Genomic DNA, 25,091 nt, shown 5'->3' on the forward strand with positions numbered 1-25,091 from the left:
TGGCTTCATCCAATGAATTTCTGTACAGTGCTCTGCATCTTAAAGTGTTTTCGAAAGTTTTCATGTAAGAGAGTGAGTAGAATCTTAATCTTACTAAGTTCAGGTGTGTACCAGTCAGCCTTACATTTGAAATTCTTTCTATTATTAACTTGGGAAACTTTTTTTCTACAGGTCTTTCTAGGGATAGTTAGATTGAAATAATATAAAACTGTATTGAGGAAGGATTCGAATATATCACTTGCATTTGACTTTTCCATGACAGCACTCCAATTCACTAAATTTAGAGACTGATAAAATATGTATATGACCGTATAATTGAATCATGACAAAATATACTCTTGACAGATAAGATATACAGGGTGTTTCTGAAGTAGTGTCGAAAATTTTAGGGTATTGTACCTGGATGATAGGATACTACAAATGTCATATTTGAAGTGTCCAAAACTCAGTGGTTATCCGTATAGCTGCCATTTTGTTTTTTTTTCACTCAGGATTTTTTTTCTCAAGAACGAAATGTTGTATTAATCTGAAATTAGACATGAATTATAAGACAGGAAGCATTCAAGTCAAGTATTCTGGAAGGTACAGTTGATGGACAAAGGGGTCATGGGAGACCCCGGCTACAGTATTTCAAACAAATGACGAAGGATCTGGGTGCTATGAGCTATGTACAATGGAAGAGAGTAGCAATGGACAGATTTAGATGGAAGGCTGCCAACCAATCAGATGATTGAGCTGAAAGAAAAATAAATTAATATTCATGCTATAAAGACTGAACTTCAAAAAAAAACTTTTTGATGTAAATGTTCAAAATTGCGGCCATTTCAGGTTTTTGATTGCAAATTTCACAAAAACCGTTCACTTTACAGAAAATTTACAAGTTGAGTTTTGGACACCTCAAATACAACATTTGTAGTCTCCTATCATGCAGGTACAATACCCTAAAATGTTTGACACTACTTCTACAACATTCTATATATTATGATATTATTAGCTATATTCAAAATTGAATATTAACTTATATCAAATATACTGGGAGGACTTGAATCAGATTTACCTACAAAAGAAGGCGGTTGTGACACAAAATTGTCAGATCATTGTCCTATCATTTCCACTCATTTCATAACGTGAATGTCACTATATAATATTCTGTTTTCATAATATACAAGTTTCATTATTGGTGATTGCAGATGAGCAAGAGACTGAAGGAAGTGCACTGAAGAGTGAACCAGAGATGTGGCCTTCAAACTGCAGCACATCTGGCCGAGACTATGCAACAGAAGTGGGTGGACTGAATAAGAATGCAATTTCTCCAGTGGAAAAGTGCACTGATTCATCTGTAGCTGGCAAAAATACCAAGCTCTACAACTGTGCTCACTGTAGCTATAAAACATCAAGTTTCACTGATTTGAAGAGACACATTAGAAAACACACTGGGAAAAAACCTTTCAGATGCGAGTTTTGTGACTTCAAAAGTGCTGTAATAGGTAATTTGAAAGCACATATCAGAACTCATACATCAGAGAAACCTTTCAGCTGCGAGTTTTGTGACTACAAAAGTGCTCAGTTAGGTCATTTGAAAGCACATATTAGAACACATACTGGAGAAAAACCTTTCAGCTGCAATTTTTGTGACTACAGAAGTGCTAGGTTAGATACTTTAAAAGAACATATCAAAACACATACTGAAGAAAAACCTTTCAGCTGCGATATTTGTGACTACAAAAGCGCTAGGTTAGATACTTTAAAAGAACATATCAAAACACATACTGGGGAAAAACCTCTCAGCTGTGATACTTGTGACTACAAAAGTGCTTGGTTAGGTAATTTGAAAGCACATGTCAGAACTCATACAGCAGAAAAACCTTTCAGCTGCAAGTTTTGTGACTACAAAAGTGCTTGGTTAGGTAATTTGAAAAAACATATCAAAACACATACTGGAAAAAAACCTTTCAGCTGCAAGTTTTGTGACTTCAAAAGTGCTAGGTTAGATACTTTGAAAGAACATATCAAAACACATACTGAGGAAAAACCTTTCAGCTGCGATATTTGTGGCTACAAAAGTGCTAGGTTAGATACTTTGAAAGAACATATCAAAACACATACTGGGGAAAAACCTTTCAGCTGTGATATTTGTGACTACAAAAGTGCTTGGTTAGGTAATTTGAAAGCACATATCAGAACTCATACAGCAGAAAAACCTTTCAGCTGCGATATTTGTGACTACAAAAGTGCTAGGCTAGATACTTTGAAAGAACATATCAAAACACATACTGGGGAAAAACCTTTCAGCTGCAATATTTGTGACTACAAAAGTGGTTGTTTAGGTAATTTAAAATCACATATCAGAACTCATAAAGCAGAAAAACCTTTCAGCTGCGAGTTTTGTGACTACAAAAGTATTCGTTCAGGTAATTTGAAAGAACATATCAGAACACATACTGGAGAAAAACCTTTCAGCTGCGATATTTGTGACTACAAAAGTGCTAGGTTAGATACTTTGAAAAAACATATCAAAACACATACTGGGGAGAAACCTTTCAACTGCAATATTTGTGACTACAAAAGCGCTAGGTTAGATACGTTGAAAGAACATATCAAAACACATTGTGGGGAAAAACCTTTCAGCTGCAATATTTGTGACTACAAAAGTGCTAGGTTAGGTAATTTGAAAGCACATATCAGAACTCATACAGCAGAAAAACCTTTCAGCTGCGAGTTTTGTGACTACAAAAGTGCTTGGTTAGGTAATTTGAAAAAACATATCAAAACACATACTTGAGAAAAACCTTTCAGCTGTGATACTTGCGACTACAAAAGTGCTAGGTTAGATACTTTAAAAGAACATATCAAAACACATACTGCAGAAAAACCTTTCAGCTGCAATATTTGTGACTACAAAAGTGCTAGGTTAGGTCATTTGAAAGAACATATCAGAACACATACTTTAGAAAAACCTTTCAGCTGTGATACTTGTGACTACAAAAGTGTTCAGTTAGGTCATTTGAAAGAACATACCAGAACACATACTGGAGAAAAACCTTTCAACTTCCAGCTTTGTGACTAAAAAGTGCTGAGTTTGGTAATGTGAAATCACATATTAGAACACAAGTTTGTGAATCAACTTCTAGCTAAGAATTTCAAAACACAATCTGTATTTTTAATCACTCTAACTTATTCAATTCATTGTAGCCTATAATTTTAGAAACAATAGCATAGTTATTGGTCAAGTAATAACATAGTTGAAGTAGATGCTTGCTCTCCTCATTTTGCTGGATCTGTGTTAAGGTTTGGTTTGCCTTATTATTTTTTATATACAAATATGCAATCTATTGAATATAGTAATTGTTACATTCATGAACAAAACCAGAATAATAATAATCTGATGATTTGCTTGAAATTTTGTACTTAGCATTGAAATATTTAAAAAAGTCACATCAATTTCCATTGAAGGAAAACTTTAGCTGAAAATGTCTCACAATAAATTTTCTGATCTTGGATAGAACTCAGGCGTCTTATCTTTATGCATAACTTAACATCCAATACAACACATATTTATATCTCATCTGAGCCTGTGTACCAAGTTTTAGAATTTTTGGCCAATTGGTTCTTGAAAAAGGTGAGAAAGTGCAGATTTTGTGTCTTGAAAAATTGTAAAATCTGTTCTCAATGCGTCTCTAGATGGCCAACTGAACATACAAGCCAAATTTTAACTTATTTGGTCCAGTAGATTTTTAGTTCTGCTGATTATGAATGTATGAGTGAGTGAGTGAATGTATTCCATATGATATATGTGTCTATATAGTGGCAGAATTAGTCGATTTTAAATTCACTGTGTTGCAAATGGGTGCCAGCCTTGTTAATGCATAAAATTCCTGAACTTATTATCCTCTTGTGAATTATCAGTACATGTTTTTCCATGTTATCGAGACAAATGCCCAAATATTTCATACTGTTCTATATCTTGCATTTTATTAGTCATCTAATTAGTTGATTATACTATTACTAGCATACACATTTCAAATATAAATGGAAATTAGAAATCCATTAACCTTTTAAAATTGTTAAATCATGACATGACAATGAATCAGACCTGATAATGTCATTATATTGCTGAAAATGCCATGATTGGACAATTTCAAAAGGGTACTTTAATTTCTAAATTTTATTCATATTTGAGAGTAGCCCTAAAGAAAAAAGACATTCCAATATTATATTTGCTAAAGAAGGTTGAATAGCCTTCGTTTATTATTTTTCAATTGAGAGTTATATGACTCACAATATTCATATGGATTGAAAAATAACTAAGAAATGAAAGTGTAAAGTTAGTTATAATAATATCATGCTATTGTTCATATTGTACAAACATTCATCATTAACTTGTAGTCCAGGTAATGATAATACTCAAAGAAGGGTAAAGAAGGAAAAGTTTGTAAGACAATTTGTGACCGTGCAGTTCTGTTAAGGGTGGTAAGGAAGTAAACAATTCGAAAGTCCCCATCCCTGCCCCTTATTTATTTATTTTATTTATTTATTTACAATGCAAATAACACTTATGTAATAACATTGAAAGATAAAATAATAAGGCAGTCCTTGTGCTATTTTTCTTCCAAATTTATAGATGACAAAGTCCAAGATAAGGTTAGAATTTCACGTGTACAATTTTTATAAAATTTTGGTGCAAAATAAACATTAAAACTATAAATTTTGAATTTAGATGGCTTAAAATGATAAATTAATTAGAAATATTCCACTCAATTACCACTTTTAATGAATAATATTGAGTTATTTAAGAAATTTGGAACTATTCAAAAAACACAAACTCGTAAACACTTATGATAAGGAGGTGGGCTCAAAGGGTGTGGCTCAAAGGTACCATTTTTTGGTTTCTTGTATATAAATCAAAAACTACCTAAAAATGTATTTTAGGGACGTGACTGTTCTATACAAAATTCAAACTTACATTAATTTCCAACAATATTCATCCCAAAACTTTTTCTATACAGTATCTTTCATAATTCTCAAGATATCCGGTTTTGAGGATGTAACACTTTTGGTAAAAACACACCTGCATTTTTTTGTTATTTTTGCTCTTATAATTTTTTGAAAGTCAATTAAAAACATCCATGCTGATTGTAACCATGAAGAACATTAGATTCTTCTCAATTTGATGTAGCCTATAATTTCCTACTTCTATGCATTTCCCTATGACTGTTGCAGCAGCTTTAGTATTGACTATTGCAGCAGCTGAAATCTCCAGTTTTACAACAACAGACCAATAGGCAAAGGAATTTGGAGGTAATGTTCTAAGTTGATCAACAATTTTTTTGCAGCATTGTTGGGACTAGTTAGAAGGTGAACAAAAGCATATCAAATGTACCCATCCCTACACTTTGTGCTAAAGGGATGAAGATGGTAAATAGTTGCTTTTTTAGCTTTTTGCTTCCAAGCTTATAACGTGGGAACAATGTGTTAAATTGATATGACTAACAATACAAATTTTCTATTACAATACATTTGTTGTTGTTCAGAGGAGTTTAATTGTGATAAATTCTTGACAGTTTTTGCTATATCAGCTCTTGAAATTAGTGTGAGATTGTTGAAATATTTTTCCCAAATTTTTGCTATTTCAGGGCTTATAACTTCTAACATTGTGAAAATTGTTGCTCATCATTGGTTTGTAGAGCGTTAGATGCATACCGGTATTAATATCCTATACCATTAAACGAGCAATTTCTGTTTATATGTTTGAATGTTTATATATATATCTGTATGTGACCGGATCTCGAAAATGGCTCTAACAATTCTTACAAAATTTGGAACAAAGTAGGTTTATGATATGAAGATTCGTTTGCACTAGGTCTCAACCCTGGGATAACTCGCTGAAGGACATTAAAAGGATAAATACGTCCTTGGGAAAACAGCTGGAAATTTTGTCCTCTGTCCATACCATGGAAGTGAGTGAACGAGTGCATGAGTGTGGGATCATCCAACTAATCTCATGAGAAGAAAAAATCAGCAAGAGAAACTTATTTTCGGTTCTTTTTTTTAGAAAACATGTTAACTTGAGAAAGTCCAAAATAGTAACTAGATGCTGTTAGTGAAGAATAGTTCATAGTATATTAACAAATAATGTAACAAACATAGTGTATCATTCTAAATCGAATTCATAGTATATCTATTTGTAATATTATTAATGATGTGTTTTTTTGACGTGTGAATAAATTGTTATTTTGATGAGTGATAGTAGCTTGACCTAGATTTTTCATTTGGACTGTAGTATAAATTTGAAAAGGGACAGTTTTGGCCATAAGCCTGTTGTTCCTCCTCATATAACTGTAAAACTAATATTGTATGACTGGAAAAATAAATAAATATTAACTATAGATTAAAACTTCAGTTACAGATTTTCTATGCTTTTACACTCCAGAACAAAGCTCGGTCCCCCGATATTCATGCATTATTCCACTAATTCAAGTTCTCCCATAGCAGCTTCATATGTAACTTGGGGATTGGATTTTCACCAACACTGTATAATTAAAAGTTGCTGGTTTCAAAGATTACAATACAACAGTTTATCAGCAAGTTCTCCAACCCAAGGGGTCACTAGTTAATATTTTATCACACTTGAATTGCTGATACAAAATATATTGTCAGCCAACTTGTAGATGCAAGACATAGTTTTTTGACCACTTTTCAGTCACACCAAGTGGATATTGATGAAACTACCATCCAATACCGAGCGCAAGCGTCATATCATGGTCATGGATGCTTGTGTTTTATAAGGAGTGTTATATTTCGTCTGCCGTCCATTCTTCACTTGATCAGCTTCTTCGTAGTAGTCGCTCTGGCAGTGTTTGAATCTTGGCACGCTTCCGCTGCCAACTTTATTTTGATCAGCTGACTTGTTGTTCGTTCTTATTTATCGTCATTCTTTCTTCATTTATATCTTTAGAATACATTGCATATTTTTTAAAGGTATTGGTCGATTGTCCTAATTAGGTTGTTTTCAATTCTAAACTTTTAAAGCTTGTTTTTTGGTTTTGCGTCGTACAATACTGCTTTTACCCCCTGCTTTGTCTCTCATAAACTTGGTTTTTCCGTTCATCTTCGCTCCAACTCACTAGCTTCATCCAGGGATTATGTAGCCCTGCTTTCTTCAAGTTTTGAAACCGTCTTTTGCACTCAATTTCAATCTTCAGAACACTTTTCAAATGTTATGAAGTGTCTACAATCAAGTCAACAATCAATCTTGAGTTTTAAACTTCAAAGTCTTAAATTTTCATAACTTTCGATTCAATGCGTCACAACTACATTACTTAGTACAGATATAGTTTCAACATAGAAAAAATATAGTGTACACAAAAATGTGCGTATTTATTAACTTGTGCAAGCAACTGCCACTAATGTTAGGAATGAAAGCATTTGGAATTAGTAGTAGTAGTAGTAGTAGTAAAACGAGTATATAAGTAGTATAGTGAAAGTAATATTGTACCAACTGTAATATTGCTTTACGAGGACATAAATTATTTTGATATCCTCAACCCTCACCTATTTATCCGGGCTTGAGACTGGCACTGTTTTGAGGAAAAAACATAAATAATGAAGCAGTGGCTGGTTTAAGCATGCAAACAAATACCAAGCAAATCAAATTATGGGCGTCCACATTTTTTCCAGGAAAAACTTTCTCATTAACAGATAAAATAAAATTATTAAAAGTTATCAAACTATGTTTTATACATTTCTTCAAGAAACCATGATGTTAATTTGTTTCAAATTTATTTGGTGTGAGAACCAAAAAGCTTTGTGTCTTTAACCCCACTGTCTTTTTCAGTGGATGAGGTATAATAATATTCAAAACAGAAGAATTTAGATTACATAACTTCAGGCTATCATAATAATCAACACACCTAATTGAAATTTGATTGAATGGGAAGAGATGTTGTAGTATATCTCCATAATTGAAAGGATAAGACGTTGATATTGTCGATGCCACTGTATTTCTATGTGGAAAGAAATCTAATGGTATTGACAACATCAGCGTCTTATTCTCTCAACACCTCATTGTCTTCACTCAATGTTGACTCCTCATTTTATTGCACTTCCGCATTACAATAATTGATTTGTATTCTGATTTACTATTCAAAAATATCTATGATACAAATCTAGATCGGAGAAGAGAAGGGTAAGAGAACTATAATAACATCAATTACATTATGATTTTATGAAATTACAATATTGTAGGCCAGATTGCTTATCGTAATTTCATCAAGTCATGATGTATTTGATAAAATTACAGTATATAAATATGATACTCATTCTTCTCCGATCTAGTTGGAAGTTTGCTGGTGGATGGTGAGATAGGAATGAAGCTATAATTATTATTTTTGAAGTGAAGTGAGTGAATAAATTATAGAAATAGATTAACGGATGATGTCCACATGAGAATTTGCCTATTATATGGATGATTTGATGTGAAGGTCGAACGTCCAAGCCACCAATGGGATTCAAACTATTTTTTCAAAATTCAAATTCTCCGCCATGACAGATTAATGTAGTTTTAGTTGCTAATTTCACCGTTAGATAGTGTAAACATTGACAAACAAGTTACAATTTTTTCAAGTTTTGAACATCTCTAAATTAACTAGCCCATTAACACGTTTATTATCAATCCTACAAGAAAATCCATGTAGACTTATTTTGCAGAAAATTTCATAATCTACAAATTGTTTCAAGTGGTAAAAAGCGATTAAACTTTGAGTTTTCGAGATAAATGCTGATAGTTGAGTAAGAGCGGTTTTCATATTTCTAAGTTATTAGAGTTTCTTATAGAGTTGATCGTTCAGTTGAACAAATATTGAAAAGTTTGAATATTGTTCAATCCCTTAATATTAATTTTGCCAACTTATCAATATTTAATGAGAGCATTGTTGATTACATAACCTCACATTATTGTTGATCAGCTGATTAGTTCCAATTCTCACCACCAGGGTGAGCTAGTTCATTTTTCTCCTGCAGCTATCAGCTGTATTTCAAGTATTGATATGTTTGTTGTTGGTGTGTAACTGCAGTGAATCCAGTGAAACAAAGGATTTATTTACGCAACAATTGAATTTAGACATTATTAAGTGTTTTAAAACAAAAATGCAAGTTAGATAACTTAACTTTAAGTGATAATTCGACAATGCAAGCTCGGGAAAGCCTGGAAATCAGTCTCTGAAAGGTAGGCAATTTATACTTCTTTGTGTACAATCATCGGTAAACAATAATTATTTGTAGCATGCTTCTCAACTATTGAACTTTTCACTTCTCATAATTGTTTATTTATGACTTCATTAATTTATAAACCTTTCTATCACCGTTGTTCGAGTCAAACTATTTCCTTACTTTATTTCAAGAAAAATACCCCACTCATGTCTCGCATTGATTTTCAGAACAATTTATTATTTACCATGAGGAAAGTAGAGTTGCTTGACATAATCCTTATCTTCAATCACTGGGTTTACGGTCGATTTTATATTCTTGTTTATCGTCTATTGCTTCACAAATAGATTTTCTGATCGTTCAATTTTAGCACCTCACTATCTTGAACGGAATGTGCTGTTGTTTTGTACTGATATTTAATGAGCTATTACAGAAAACCATTAAATAATTCCATTATTCATCGTTATTATAAATGTATTTACACAAATAATCAGTTATGTATTTAGGTTACTGTCAATTCTTATCAGAAGTTTCCAAGCTGAGAAATTATTAGCCTAATCCATTTACTAAAATTAAAAATGAATAATAAGCTATCGCGCAATCAATTTTGTCATTTCACTGTGGATTTGTTCATAAAATTTCGGAATTCAAAAATATTTGCTCTTTAATCCACAAATCATTACCGTACTAAAATATTATTCAATTTACCCACAGCCTACCAATTAATACCTACAATGTGATGAATGAAAAATATTGCAACAAAGTTAGAAGAAACGATTTGAGCATTGTCTATTTTTCTTTTTGTTTTGATAAATACATATTGTTTTTTTTAATAAATTGAATAGCCTAGTTAAAAAATCCCAATTTTTTGAAAATTCGTAGCTCCAAAACCAGAAATGGTAGAATAATTCTGCGCGACCACTCAATCTATTAGGAATTATGTTGTAGCCTACCTACCTTAATTTTTTTAGAGGTTTTCGAAATGAAATGGAGAACTTGGAAAAAGTCCAAAAATTTGGGGGTTTTTGGGGTGAAGCCGCCCCTGGAGTGTCAGCTAATTTCAGATTCAAATTCAGCGCCCCAAAATACACATAAATCTGGGCTGTTTCCTGATAATTTGACCATTTGATTGGATTACTGTAACTGCTCTGAGTGTGTTATGTTATGAGGGCAATAATAGCTTGTAGTTCCTGGTGCCCTCAAATATGTATACTTCCAAATAAGCTAAATAAATCATTTATCTTTTCTGGCATCCACTTTCAACTGTCAGCATTCAAATAAAGTGATGTTCAGACCAAAATCTGTAGCTCTGCAGAGTTTGTGGATGAACTTTTCAAAAAGATCTGTCGCCGGCTTAAACGATGTTCACACACCGACATCTGTGTATCTGCCAGCCGACGTTCCAAGAAAACTCTGCTCGCATGCGAATGTTTTCGAGTCGCTCAGGGAGCGATTTTCTCCAGGCATCCGAGCGGACGTTTTTGTTGAAGATCTCATCAAGAACCTAAATCACGTAAGAATGGAGATAGATCTAATATAAGATTCGGATTCAGTGCCTTGAAATAAATAATTTGGTTCGCGTTTGCTCAGAAAAAGAGAAATAAATGTAATAATTATATTAATAATTGCGGTCCATACTCCAGATACCAATGTTAAAAATTGTTTACTTTGCAATTGTACAGTCCTTACTGCAATATGGATTAGTGGTTTGGGGGGGAGCATTCAACTCTCATCTATTAGCTCTATTTGTAATACAAAAAATCTGGTGTGGCGCACTCACACAAATTTCCTTGCCGTTATGAAAATTGATCACCTGACGCTAGTGTTCCCGCGCATACTAGTTTACTATTCAAAGTTCTGAGCCAGCTGGTGACAGGACAATAACGCTGGATACACACGAGATCTGCTATCTCTTCATAGTGAATGATTTAATAGAATCAACAGTTGCCAACAGTTTGCAATTGAATAATCACATTTTCTCAAATTTCAAGCTTATTTTCAATTTTAGGTGAAAATGTTACTGGACATTAATTGAAGAAATTTTCATGCTATATCTTTTCCACTCGAAATTTTTCGTTTGAATTATATCTGAGACCTGATAATTGGAAATCTAAAATCAAACTTTGCATAGATGGGGCGGAGCTCCTGGAATTTTTACAGATATGGGACTTGTGGCAGTTGATATAGCTTATAGGTATGAATTCGATCAAAATCGTTGGAGCCATTTTCGAGAAAATCGCGAAAAACCCTGTTTTTGAGAACATTTTTGCCATTTTAGTCGCCATCTTGAATTGTATTTGATTGAAATTGTTCGTGTCGGATCCTTATATTGTAAGGACCTTAAGTTCCAAATTTCAAGTCATTCCGTTAATAATTGGAAGATGAGATATCGTGTACACAGACGCACATACACTCGTATACACATACACACATACAGACCAATACCAAAAAAACACTTTTTTGGTCTCAGGGGACCTTGAAACGTATAGAAATTTAGAAATTGGGGTATCTTAATTTTTTTCGGAAAGCAATACTTTCCTTACCTATGGTAATAGGGCAAGGAAAGTATAAATGATTATAAAAACAATACGGTACTAAATAGACCCATCATATACCCTTCTATTCAAGCCTTCAATGAAATTAAAGTGGTGACAATCCGCCAGCTGTATGTATTGAACGTCTTTAAATACTTTCAGAGTAACAAAAATATATTTTTTAAAATAAATAATGAACATCAACGAACCAGATACAATATAAATAAATATTTAAATGTTATTACTCAGATCTGACAATCATCCGTAAGCAGCTTTTATATAGCACCAAAAATAATTAATAAATTACCTTCAGATCTCATTGAATTTCCATGTATCAAAACTGTCCCTAATAACATAAGAGATTGGATTTTCCAGAATTTTTATTTTTATTTGAATATTTTGTGATTTTCTTCGTATAGGAATTGCGATTTGCCAAGATTTTTATTTCAATTTGAATATTTTGTTTTTTTTTCGTATGGGAATTACGATTTGCCAGAATTTTTTATTTTCAATTTAAATATTTTGTTATTTTTTTTGATTTTATAATATTATGATTTTCCCTCTTCCCATTTACCACTGTATTTATAGATCACTATAGATCTATGAATAAGAGAGTACCATAGTTTGTTATAAATTATTATATTAAGATACTCGAGAGAATTTTTTTGTTGTGAATTTTGTTTCGATTCTTCGTTTCATAATTCACTATTCTGTATAAATATTTGCTTCTGTGCTAAATCAATTTAAATCAGGTTAAGCGTATTATAATTTCATCTCACTGGCGAACAAGAGTCATCTTATGTCAGTGGTTTTTTCGTTTATTATTATTATTACACTTTGGTTGGATTGTATTGTCATGTTGAGCTTTGTTTGTTTTATGTATATGTATTCGTGAGTGTGGAATAAATAAATTTGAATTTGAATTATAAATTTTGGAATCAGAGTGCAACTAAGAACAGAGCGAATTGCTCTGTCGGCCCACAGATGTTTTTGGTGTGAACACAAACTCTGCGGACCTTTGCTCTGTTGCCCTGCAGAGTGAAATAGCTTGGTCTGAACAAAGCTTACAAAAACTCACTGAACCAACTGATGTCATTGGATCAAATTACCATGCAATTATAGTTGAAACAATATTATTGCTGGAATGTAATTACCAACTCTATCATTGTCGATTAACGAAATAATCGATCATCAAAATAATTGCAGAATGTACAATTTTAACCAAGAAGTCTATTAATTCACTTGAAACTTGCAGTAATTCCCTATAGACTAGTAGTTCTGTGAACAGTAGACCTCACGCAGTATTCTCATCCAAAAGTGCCTGATTGAAACCGTAGACCTTATGGAAATACAGCAATAGACTGGCTTCTCCACACATCTGTGTAATCACTTGTCAGCTGATTTATGATGAATAATTCTATAGTCTGACTTTTACTATAATATTGGCATATGAAGGATGCTCCTTTTTCCTTTGATATTATCCTTGGAATGCAAAATTTCCAAAAACCTTGTATATACGTCGACGCGCAATTTAAAAAGAAACATACCTGTCAAATTTCATGAAAATCTATTACCTCGTTTCGCCGTAAATGCGCAACATATAAACATTCAAACATTCAAACATTAAGAGAAATGCCAAACCGTCGACTTGAATCTTAGACCTCACTTCGCTCGGTCAATAACATATATGCTTTCCATTCAAACAATGCTGACAGTGAATCTCACTTTTGTGATAGGTCCACGTTATAATGGCAGTGGAGAAAGATAGAACAACGTTGCCGATCCTCTGTCTTGTCAATGCCTACTATTAATAGACGGTAGCTGATACAGGTTTATTGATGTAATATTAATTGTTCATTTTCGTTTAAAATAATCATTTATATTCTATCAAGCAAGAAATCATATTTTTCAATGATTTCGTAATGCATTTTCATAATTCATTAAGATTGGATATTTTGTTAATTAATTAATTATCAATTATTTTTGAAATTCGATTTCTAAGCGAGAAAGAGATAGCGCTATCCTCTTTGTTGAATGATAGACAATGATAGCAATACCATTGCCAATCAAACACTGCCATTATAACGTGGACCTCACTATACAGTGAATGGCGAAGGCCGGGATTGTGTCATTGGGTGGGAAAATAAACACTGATTTGAGATTGTGACATTGTCTAATAATAATTTGTGAATTTGAGAAATTTTTTAGTTTTGATGTCTGTATTGATAGGTTATGTAATGTTGGTTGGTCTTAGATTAGATGATAAATCTTCAGATTTTCTCTAAAGTTTTTCTGTGGGATTTTTTAGTCTTGCAGACTTTTTAATGATTTCTGGTTTTGGAAAGTCTGGAAGAGATTTTTGAGCATTTCTTGAATGAACAGGTATTGTACTTCAATCTGTATATTGTGTTTTAGAGACGCAAAAAATTATAATTATGTATTGATTCTTCTTCTTCTCTTCCCCTCTAACTCCTCCTCCTTCCCCAACTCCTTCGCTACCTCCTCCTCCTCCTCCTCCTCCTCCTCCTCCTCCTCCTCCTCTTCCTCCTCCTCCTCTTCCTCCTCCATCGTCACCCTTTCAATCTTTTTCTTATGCTTCAATCTTTCTATTCCTTAATTATTATACTATACTTCTATTTTCCTCATCCTCCTCTTCCTTCAACTCTTCCTCTTCCTCAACCGCATCATATTCTTTCTCCTTCTTCCTTATCTCCATCTCATCATTCTCCTTATCTTCTTATCCTTCTCCCACTCCTCATAGAATATTTTGTTAATTCACTATACAAACATTCAGTATATAATTCGCTATTCAAATTCACCTATTAAGAATATCAATCATGAAAATTTATTATGAAACTAGCAGATAACCTGTGCTCTGCAAGAGTCTGATTTAAAACTTGACAAACTGAAAACTTGACCTACTGAAATATTGAAGAATTGAGAATAGTCTACAGATGGAAATATATGACAAATAGCCCTTGGATAAAATAGGTTAGAGACCCCTGCCCTATACCATGGGATATCTACTTATGCTATTGTTTCTCTATGGTATTCCTATCCTTGTCTATCACTCAACAATGTGGATAGCGGTATCTCTTTCTCGCTTTGCTCTGTTGCCAGATCGTCTTTTAACAATGTAGAGTTAATAATTAATTAACAAAATATCTGTAGACTGGCTGGCCGCTATGGCATTGTATAAAATGAGCGCTGCTATCCAGAGATTGTCAGTTTGGTGTAAAGGTAAGCAATCCTAACCGGCAATAATTAGGAGGTACTGGGTTCGATTCCCGGGCTGACAAATAATTTTTGAATAGTAGCACTCATCTAATTTCCATCCAGCTGTTTACCATGTTGTCAATATTTGCAGTAGCAGAAGTCTTCGAGGTGAATTACAGCATTTAATTTGGATTTTCGTTTAATAATAATATCAACTTAATTGAAAATAGGCCTATAACAATCCTCGGTTCATTAAGAATCTATATATACAAAATTTCAGTGATGACTCAACGTTGCAGAGCTAGAAGAGGTTAGCGCTATGTGCTTTGCGGAATGATAGACAAGGATAGCAAGACCAATATTAATCAAATACTGCCATTATATCGTGGATCTCACTATAGGATATATCAGAAGTAAAACTTGACAGGAAAATGATAACGCTCTGCGGTTTTAGCATAGGTGCAATGCCCCCTGTTGGAGTGAGGCGAGGCTTACGTTATGAAGTCAGCACCTGATCAACATTACTTTGCTATCCTTGTTTGTTATTTCACGAAGTAGATAACTCTATCCTTTTCCATATGAGGTCCACGTTATAATTGCAGTGGAGAAAGATAGGAGAAAAACGTTGCCGATCCTCTGTCTTTTCAATGCCTTCTATAGACGGTAGCTGATACAGGTTTATTGATGTAATATTAACTGTTCATTCTCGTTTAAAATGATCAATTTATTGACCGAGCGAAGTGAGGTCCAAGATTCAAGTCGACGGTTTGGCATTTCTCTTAATGTTTGAATGTTTGAATTTTTAAATGTTTATATGTTCATATGTTTGTATGTTGCGCATTTACGTCGAAACGCGGTAATAGATTTTCATGAAATTTGACAGGTATGTTCCTATTTTAATTGCGCGTCGACGTATATACAAGGTTTTTGGAAATTTTGCATTTCAAGGATAATATGAAAGGAAAAAGGAGCCTCCTTCATACGCCAATATTAGAGTAAAAATCAGACTATATTTATTTATCATGAATCAGCTGACAAGTGATTACACAGATGTGTGGAGAAGCCAGTCTATTGTTGTATTTTCATAAGGTCTATAGTTTCAATCAGGTACTTGTGGATGAGAATACTGCGTGAGGTCTACTGTTCACAGAACTACTAGTATTTTATTAAGCAAAAAATTATATTTCCCAATAATTTTATAATATTTAATATTATATATAACATTTTCTCTGTCTTGATAATGCCTTCTATAGTTGGTAGGCTAACTGATACTGGTTTATTGATGTAATATTAACTGTTCATTCTATTTTAACTATTCAAAATACCAGCCAACAAATATTTTGATCTGCAATTCAAATCTGAACCGCGTGATCTGGAGTCAGCCATTTTTGGTAGCTGCCCAGCTGATATGATTGTTACAACTTTTGCCGATAGATAGCGCAATCGGCAGTGCAAATCAGACGACCTTATTTTAGGTTTTAGATTTAGGTTATGTTGTTAGGAATCATTGTCACCAATACACCAATACGTAAGTTATTAGAATGATTTTATTTGCAGTTTCTATAAAAAAATGTAGATGGAGGAAAAATGTTGTGTACATCACGAGCGAAAAATACTTTTTCTCCCTCAGGAAAATTGTTGCCCTCGGCTTCGCCTCGGGCTTCAAACTTTTTCCCACAGGGAGAAAAAGTCGTACTTTTCACTCTAGATATACAAATAACTATTTATTCTGTTTTTAACCGGAAAAGTATAAAATTCTTAGTTTTCGTTGTTTTTTTAGTGAAAATGGACTAAGTTTTAGAAAAGTGAAACCATAACCCTATTTCGGACATTTAAAATGTTATCTAAATTCGGGAGAGAAATAGTACAAGGAGTATCCTTAGTTTTTCTCTCCCGGTCAGTGCTACTTTGTAAAAATTATAAATAAATAAATAAAATAATAAAATATTATGAAACTAGCAGGTAACCTGTGATCCGCAAGGGTCGTATATAACTTGACAAACTGAAAGCTTGACCTACTGAAATCCTGGAGAATTCAAATAGGTCTATAACAATCCTCGGTTAATTGAGAATCTATATGCAAAAATTTCAAGTTAATCAGTCTAGTAGTTGAGACGTGATTATGCGTCATTCGTGAATTTCCTATCCCGTACGTGTAATAAAAAGTGCCAATTCTTCTCTTTATTATATTATAGACTAGCAGGTGACCCGTGCCTCGCAAGGGTCTAATAAAAATTTGACATACTGAAAACATAACCTACTGAAATCTTGAAGAATTTGAAATAAGCCCTATAACTATCCTCGGTAAATTGAGAATCTATATGCAAAATTTCAAGTTGATCCGTCCAGTAGTTGAGATGTGATGATGCGTAATTCGTGAATTTCTTACCAATTTCGCCAATTCTTACCTTTTTATATTGATGGTCTATCAAATTAATAATCCGACTTCAGGACTGTTTCCTAGGGTCCTTCAAAGTTTGCACGTAATGTGAGAAGATTTGTGAGCTGGCCACACACAGAAATACAAATCAGCTTTTATAATAATCATTGCGACATCCAACAGCCGTTGGTAGATCTGTTTTTCAATTTTCTTTCTATTGATTCACAAAATAGTTTTAATTCTTAATAATGCCGCGGTACGAACGACGTCCAAACTTGGGTCGTAGAACTAGAATGCTGTAAATTTAGAATATGCACGGGAGAATCAGCAGCCAGGAGATATAGGCGTACCATCCAATTCCCAGCAAGCTACATTCAACTATAACTTAAAATACAAACTGCTGTACAACTAACTAAGCAAATAGGAAGTCCATGTTGAGATATAAATGTAAATACTGATTGTTGGATAATTTTCTTAAAAATATAGTGCATCAGATTAAGCTAAGTCTAAGCACACCTAAGGAGGCGTGGCTTGGTGGTACAAAGTGTTGATCTTATGGAGATTGCCTTATCACACCGTTCCACGCCATGCACGATGTATTCCATTCAAACCAATAAGAAAGAAACACCTGGATGCAAAATGCCGCATCGCGCCTCCTCAGGTGTGCATCCAACTAAAGTTTTGTCATGAGATGCATTAACTATTTGGCGGTACGAAGTTCGCCGGGCCAGCTAGTTTTTAATTTATTAGAACCAACAATATTAATATTACATCTATTTATCTATCTGTAATATAATAAAGTAAAGAACTGGCTCATACACGTAGGGGATAGGAAATTCACGAATAACGCATCATCACTTCTCAACTACTCAACTGATTCAATTGAAATTTTACTTGTATAGACTCTTAATTTACCGAGGATGGTTATAGGCCTGTCTTTTAATTCTCCAAGATTTTAGTACGTCTAGTTTCCAGTTTGTCAAGTTTTTAATTAGACACTTACCGAGCCCGGTGTACCTGCTAGTCAATTAATAACATGATATATTTTCTTGATGAATGAAATAACTTTTAGATATTATAATATTCATAATTTATGAACAAGAATCAACTACAATACCGGGATTACTTGAATAGCATGTATCTACTATAGTGAGGTCCACGTTATAATGGCAGTGTTTGATTAGCAATGGTATTGCTATCCTTGTCTATCATTCAACAAAGCGGATAGCGCTATCTCTTTCTCGCTTCGCTCTTTTGCCAGATTGTCTTTTAACAATGTAGAATTAATAATAAATTAACAAAATATTTCATCTTTATTATGAACATTCATCATGAAATTATTGAAAAATATAATTTCTTGCTTAATAAAATATAATTGATCATTTCAAATGAGAATGAATAGTTAATATTACTTCAATAAACCTGTACCAGCTACCGTCTATAGAAGGCATTGAAAACATAGAGGATCAGCAACGGTTTTTCCTATCCTTCTCCACTGCCATTATAACGTGGACCTCACTATAAAGAAGGCAGTGCAAAAGAGAAGCTGCAACAATGCCACCTTATCATTTCCGTTGACTTTATAACGTGAATCTCACAGTGTATTGTATAACAACGGTCTGGGGAAGTTTTCTGAAAAAATAAGATTCAGTTACATATTGCCTACTATTGCTTTTTCCACTTTGAATGATGATGTGACATTTTTTATGAGTTAAGCGACACCTCCACGTGTCTAGAATAGAATTGGTGACCGTCTGTGACCTCCAATAGTATTCTTCTTCTTTTCTTTCCCTATATCTATTCTTCAAATACTCTCTTCCTTTCTTGCTCTTTCAGTATGAATAGGTCTGTTTTCCTTCTTTCTTCTTCCTGCTTGTTCTTGTTCTTCTCCTCCTCCTTCTTCTTCTTCTTCTCTCTTCTTCTTCTTCTTCTTCTTCTTCTTCTTCTTCTTCTTCTTCTTCTTCTTCTTCTTCTTCTTCTTCGTCTTCTTCTAATTCTTCTTCTTTTCTGTCTTCTACTAATTCTTTATCTTTTTCTTCTTCTTCTTCTTCTTCTTCTTCTTCTTCTTCTTCTTCTTCTTCTTCATCATCATCATGATCTTGTTCTCCGTGGAAGGTCACAGTTGAGCATGTTTACAATGCTCTTCTAGGACAGTCACTGCTGATTCGTGTTCTGCCTTTCGCTACAGTCAGCTGTGGTATTTTCTACTTTTTCTATTTTGTAGAAAAGTAGAACTGTTGTCGGCGAATGAGCGTGGGAAAGACAGATATACCAGAGAGAGAGAGAGAGAGAGAGAGAGAGAGAGAGAGAGAGAGAGAGAGAGAGAGAGAGAGAGAGAGAGAGAGAGAGAGTGTGAACCAGTGAGAGGAAAGTAGCAATACATGTATTGAGAAGGAGATGAACTGTATTGTCCTATAATACTCTTCAGTGAGATTTACACTATAAAGTTCAGCACCTGATTAACATTGGTTTGCTATCCTTTTAGTTTTTTAATTAGACAAAGTAGATAGCTCCATCCTTTTCCAACTCCGCACCGTTGCTATATCGTTAGTTGACTATGAAGAAACATAATGAACTACCAAGATATTCCATCTCAATTATTCATTCATTATATTTATTTATCCATAGACAATATACGATCAAGTTAAAAATAACATGCATTCGCCAAACCTCCTTTCAACCTTCATTTAAAATATACAGTATTTATTTATTCATTATTTTTTTACAATGAAGCACAGATCGGGAAAGAAAAACTTGAGCTGTGCTTACACCAGAGTTATTAACAAAATGTTAATAACTTAATCCTTATAGATTCTATTAGATTGAACTGAACTTGACAAACACATATGTTCATCATGTGTATGATAAGTTATGTTCAATCTAATAGAATCTTTAAGGATTAGGTTAATAACATTTTGTTAATAACTTTGGTTTAAACCTTGTACTATTTCTTTCCACTTTAATAAATGTTTCAGTACAAAAATATTTATACAAACCATTCTTTTGAATTTAGATGTTTCACATATCAAAATCATAATAATTTATTAAACAGTTCAGAGGTTATGTAGAGTTCATGAAATGATAAGCAAAATATACGTTTCTTTGGAATGCAGTTCTTTTAAACCTTATTAACAAGAATCAAAAATTTGTATCACATCAGATATACTGGAATAACTTGAATTACGGTTATTCACAGCTAATATAAAAAGCGTTGAAAAAAAGAACAACCCTGTAGTCCAATCATTTCAACTGACTTTATAACCTAAATCTCACAACTTTATGTATCATATAAAAATAAAGGAAAGAATTGGCTCATACACGTAGGGAATAGGAAATTCACGAATGACGCATCATCACGTCTCAACTACTCAACTGATTAACTTGAAATTTTGTATATAGATTCTCAATTTACCGAGGATTGTTCTAGGCGTACTTTAAATTCTTCAAGATTTCAGTTGGTCAAGTTTTCAGTTTGTCAAGCTTCTAATTAGATCCTTGTGGAGCACGGGCTACCTGCTAGTATAATGTATCTGTCAGCATTGGTTGTATGGGAACCATTCATGTATTTGTGAAGGAATACTGACAGTTTGAACTTAAAAGTGAATTTCACTATTGGTAGGCTATAGAGAATATATGAATGAGGGTGAGAGAGTTATAGTGATGTCCACGTTATAATGATAGTGGAGAGAGATAGGAGAACAACGTTGCCGATCCTCTGTCGTGTCAATGCCTTCTATATACGGTAGCTGATACAAGTGTATTGATGCAATATTAACTGTCCATTCTCGTTTAAAACAATCAATTATATTTTATTAAGCAATTATTTTTCAATAATTTAATGATGAATTTTCATAATTGAGATGAAATATTTTGTTAATTAATTATTAACACTAAATTGTTAAAAGACGATCCGGCAACAGAAGTGAGTAAGAGATAGATCTATCCGCTTTGTTGAATGATAAACAAGGATAGCAATACCATTGCTTATCAAACACTGCCATTATAGCGTACATCACTATAGTAAGGTCGAAAGAAGTATAGTATATGAGAAGAAGGATCAGAGTGAGACAGGAAGTGTGAGAGTGAGAAAGTTCATTGATATTTCTTCCTATTCCAACACTAGTACTTATTAGATCCGGGTCTTGTAATGTAATGTAACAAATATAACGTGATACGAATAGCGAAAATAAGAATAGGGTGGTGGAGGAGGAGAAGGAGGAGATGGGGGAAGATTGTAAGATTGAGGACTATAACGATATGTAGACGAATAAAATATACAGATGGAAATTATTGAGATATTGAAATCATTCAAATGCCAATGAATGAATTATTATTATCAAACGAAAATCCAAATTAAATGCTATAATATTCACCCCGAGCACTTCTGCTACTGCAAATATTGACAACAGGGTAAACATTTAAATGGTAATTCGATGATTACTACTATTCAAAAATTATTTGTCAGCCCGGGAATCGAACCCAGTACCTCCTAATTATTGCCGGTCAGGAATGCTTACCCTTACACCAAACTGACAATCTCTGGATAGCAGCGCTCATTTTATACAATGCCATAGCGGCCAGCCAGTCTACAGATATTTTTTTTAATTAATTATTAACTCTACATTGTTAAAAGACGATCTGGCAAGAGAGCAAAGTGAGAAAGAGATAGCGCTATCCGCATTGTTGAGTGATAGACAAGGATAGCAATACCATAGAGAAACAATAGCATAAGTAGATATCCCATGGTATAGGGCGTTTATGTCGCAACTTTTACTGTTATCTCAAGCCGATATAGTCCACGTAGTTCTTTCCTGTGAAGCTTTATGATGCTGGTAGTCTCTCATATTGTGCCGTTCATACACTCTTACCCGGTCAAAACAGTAAAAATCGACCATAATCGACAGTGATCGGCTTGTGATAACAGTAAAAGTTGCGACATAAACGCCCTATACCATGGGATATCTACTTACGCTATTGTTTCTCTATGACAATACCAAACACTGCTAATAGCTCATAGCTAATTAAACACTGCCATTATAACGTGGACCTCACTATAGTTATTTTGACCATGACACTTTGATGAAAATAATTGACGGCCTGTTAATTTTGATCACCATTTAATTTATTGATCACCGGTTATTTAGCAAAGCTACACTAAATGCAAGGATAAACACTTGTGAGGAAAAACGTGAGCAGTGAAGCAAACCTTGTGACGTCTGAGTTACAGTGAGAGGTTTCACTTCAAACTGTCAGCATTAATTGAATATGACGCATTGATGTTAGTCTATTAGGAACTCTGACAGGATAAACTGGATCTGACAGAGCTAGTTTCAGTTCAAATTGACATCATAGTTTGGATGGGAGGCATGGATGTTTTGATGTGAGGAATTGTGACAGTTGAAATGAGTAAGACTACTTGAGAGTCCAGCCAGCGTGAAGGTCGTGGGTAAAAGAGGTCTTTGACCTTGGCTGGCGAAAAAGCAGGTGATGATGAAGAAGAAGAAGAAGAAGAAGAAGAAGAAGAAGAAGAAAGAAGAAGAAGGAGTAAAAGGAGAAGAAGATGGAGTAGGAGATGTGAAGGAGAAGGAGAAGTAGAAGTAGAAGTAGAAGAAGAAGGAATAAAAGGAGAAGAAGATGGAGTAGGAGATGTGAAGGAGAAGGAGAAGTAGAAGAAGAAGGAGAAGAAGGAGAAGAGAAAGAGAAGAAGGAGAAGGAGGAGAAGAATGAATGGAAAAAGAAGGAGGAGAAAAAAAATAGAAGACGAAGAAATTGATGAAAAGGAAATGAACAAGGAGAGGATAGGGAATCTAATAATGTAAGAAAAGAGCAGATGGTTGAGAAGGATGAAGAGGGGTAGTTGGAGAAGGAGGAGGAGGAGGAGGAAGAGGAGGAGGTAGAGGATGCTTTTCATCTAAACTCGCACCAATTATTTGTAAGATATGCTATTACAAATAAAATATAGCATAGTGAAAAATTGAAACGCTTTTCATTAATACACAATTTGTATGAAGGCTATTTTCATCTTAGTAAAACACCCCTGTAAATGTTATGAGAGGTTTTATACACAACAACACAAGTAAAAATTAAGAAGAAAAATTAACAAACCACATACATTCAAAGATTTGGTCTAAACCAGAGGTTCGCAGACTTTTTTGTTCCCACGGCTCCCTTTGAGTACAGATATGGCTTGGCGGCGCACCTAGTATAATTTATTTATATCGCATTGCAGTATTTATTATAATCAAGTTTTTAGTTTACTTATTCTTATTAGTAATCTATTTATTCATTTATTTAGTCTGAAAAATACTTCAATCATGATATAATTATGACATTGAAGGAAAAACTAGGCTGAGCCTGTACTATTTCTCTCCAAAAATTTTGATAAAAAGTTAATGTTGTTCAAAGTTTGAGGTTACGATATCTCACACTGCTTCGTCACTTGATTTTTGGTCCAAGAATGATTTGAAGATTTTGAATTTTGAAGGTTGACATAATACTATAAATGAATCACAGAATGTATCACAATGAATAAAAACTTGAGAAATATTGCACTTTGTGAAAATTTTAATACAAAATCAAAACCTACCAAATATTAGTAAATTACAGCTTATTATTGACTTACCTTACATAAGATTGTTAATATTTTTTTCACGGCACAAACACAGACGGATCCGCACTGTCTTTGAGTCTTTGATAGACAACGGCGGCGCACCTGGCGCTAGTTTGCAGCGCCTCCGGGCGCCTCGGCGCACAGTTTGGGAACCTCTGGTCTAAACTATAGTTCAAACAATTTGAGTAGTTTCACGTGAAACTCTACCGGCCAGTTTCCGAGCTCGGGATCTATGTTCTCGACTTATTTGAGTCCAGGACTTTAACGCAGTAAACATGAGGGAAATTCTCAATATTTTTCTGTTGTATTGTTGGCATTAGGCCTATAGCAAAACAGCTGATTGCAGCGGGATAATTCAAATGCTCTCCAAACTAATTTGTAACAATTATTTTGTGAAAATACGGTTCGATTTCTTTGTATTATGTAGGTCTATAAATCAAAGCAACCTAACCTTTTGAAACATGAATAAAAAAATCTGGTGTGGCGCACTCACACAACTTTCCTTGCCTTTATGAAAATTGATCACCTGACGCTAGTGTTCCCGCGCATCTCAAGTCTACTATTCAAAGATTTGAGCCAGCTGGTGACAGGGCAATAACGCTGGAAACACACATGAGGTCTGCTATCTCTACATAGTGAATGATTTAATAGAATCAACAATAATTTGCAATTGAATAATCACATTTTCTCGAATTTAAAGCTTATTTTCAATTTTAGGTGAAAATGTTACTGAACTTTAATTGTAGAGATTTTCATGCTCAATCTACTCCACTTGATTTTTTTTGTTTCAATTGTATCTGAAGCCTGATAATTGGGAATCTATCTGCATTGATGGGGCGGAGCTCCTGAAATTTTTACAGATATGGGACTTGTGGCAGTTGATAGAGCTTATGGATGATTTTAGGTATGAATTTGATCAAAAGCCGTTTCCGAGAAAATCACGAAAAACCCTGTTTTTGACAACATTTTCGCCATTTTAGCCGCCATCTTCAATTGCATTTGATCGAAATTGTTCGTGTCGGATCCTTATAGTGAAAGGACCTTAAGTTCCAAATTTCAAGTCATTCCGTCAATTGGGAGATGAGATATCGTGTACACAGACGCACATACACACACACACACACACACACACACACACACACACATA

The 25,091-nt window shown here is 33.9% G+C and overlaps 2 protein-coding genes across 10 annotated transcripts in view; both read left to right on the forward strand.

The window, feature by feature from the left end:
* LOC111058522 (gastrula zinc finger protein XlCGF57.1-like) overlaps positions 1 to 4,630 on the forward strand; it is a 44,906-nt gene extending 40,276 nt beyond the window's left edge. For 3 of the 8 annotated variants that reach the window (XM_039440741.1, XM_039440743.1, XM_039440744.1), the window contains one exon: positions 1,191 to 4,628. In XM_039440741.1, coding sequence (XP_039296675.1) covers positions 1,191 to 2,782 — 1,592 coding nt within the window. In that variant the 3' untranslated portion in view covers positions 2,783 to 4,628. Of the gene's footprint in view, positions 1 to 1,190 lie in introns of all 8 variants that reach the window. The other 5 variants (XM_039440739.1, XM_039440742.1, XM_039440746.1 and 2 more) reach the window with 3 other exon arrangements.
* Positions 4,631 to 8,738: 4,108 nt separating this feature from the next.
* The window catches only part of LOC111055620 (tripartite motif-containing protein 3), an 81,382-nt gene continuing 65,029 nt past the window's right edge, over positions 8,739 to 25,091 (forward strand). The window contains exons 1-2 of one of the 2 annotated variants that reach the window (XM_039440749.1): positions 8,739 to 9,223; positions 23,222 to 23,227. The gene's annotated coding sequence lies outside the window, so the exon portion shown is untranslated. The remainder of the gene's footprint in view (positions 9,224 to 23,221; positions 23,228 to 25,091) is intronic. The other variant, XM_039440748.1, reaches the window with a different exon arrangement.

The sequence above is a fragment of the Nilaparvata lugens genome, chromosome 14 (genome assembly GCF_014356525.2).
Source record: "Nilaparvata lugens isolate BPH chromosome 14, ASM1435652v1, whole genome shotgun sequence".
NCBI lineage: Eukaryota > Metazoa > Arthropoda > Insecta > Hemiptera > Delphacidae > Nilaparvata > Nilaparvata lugens.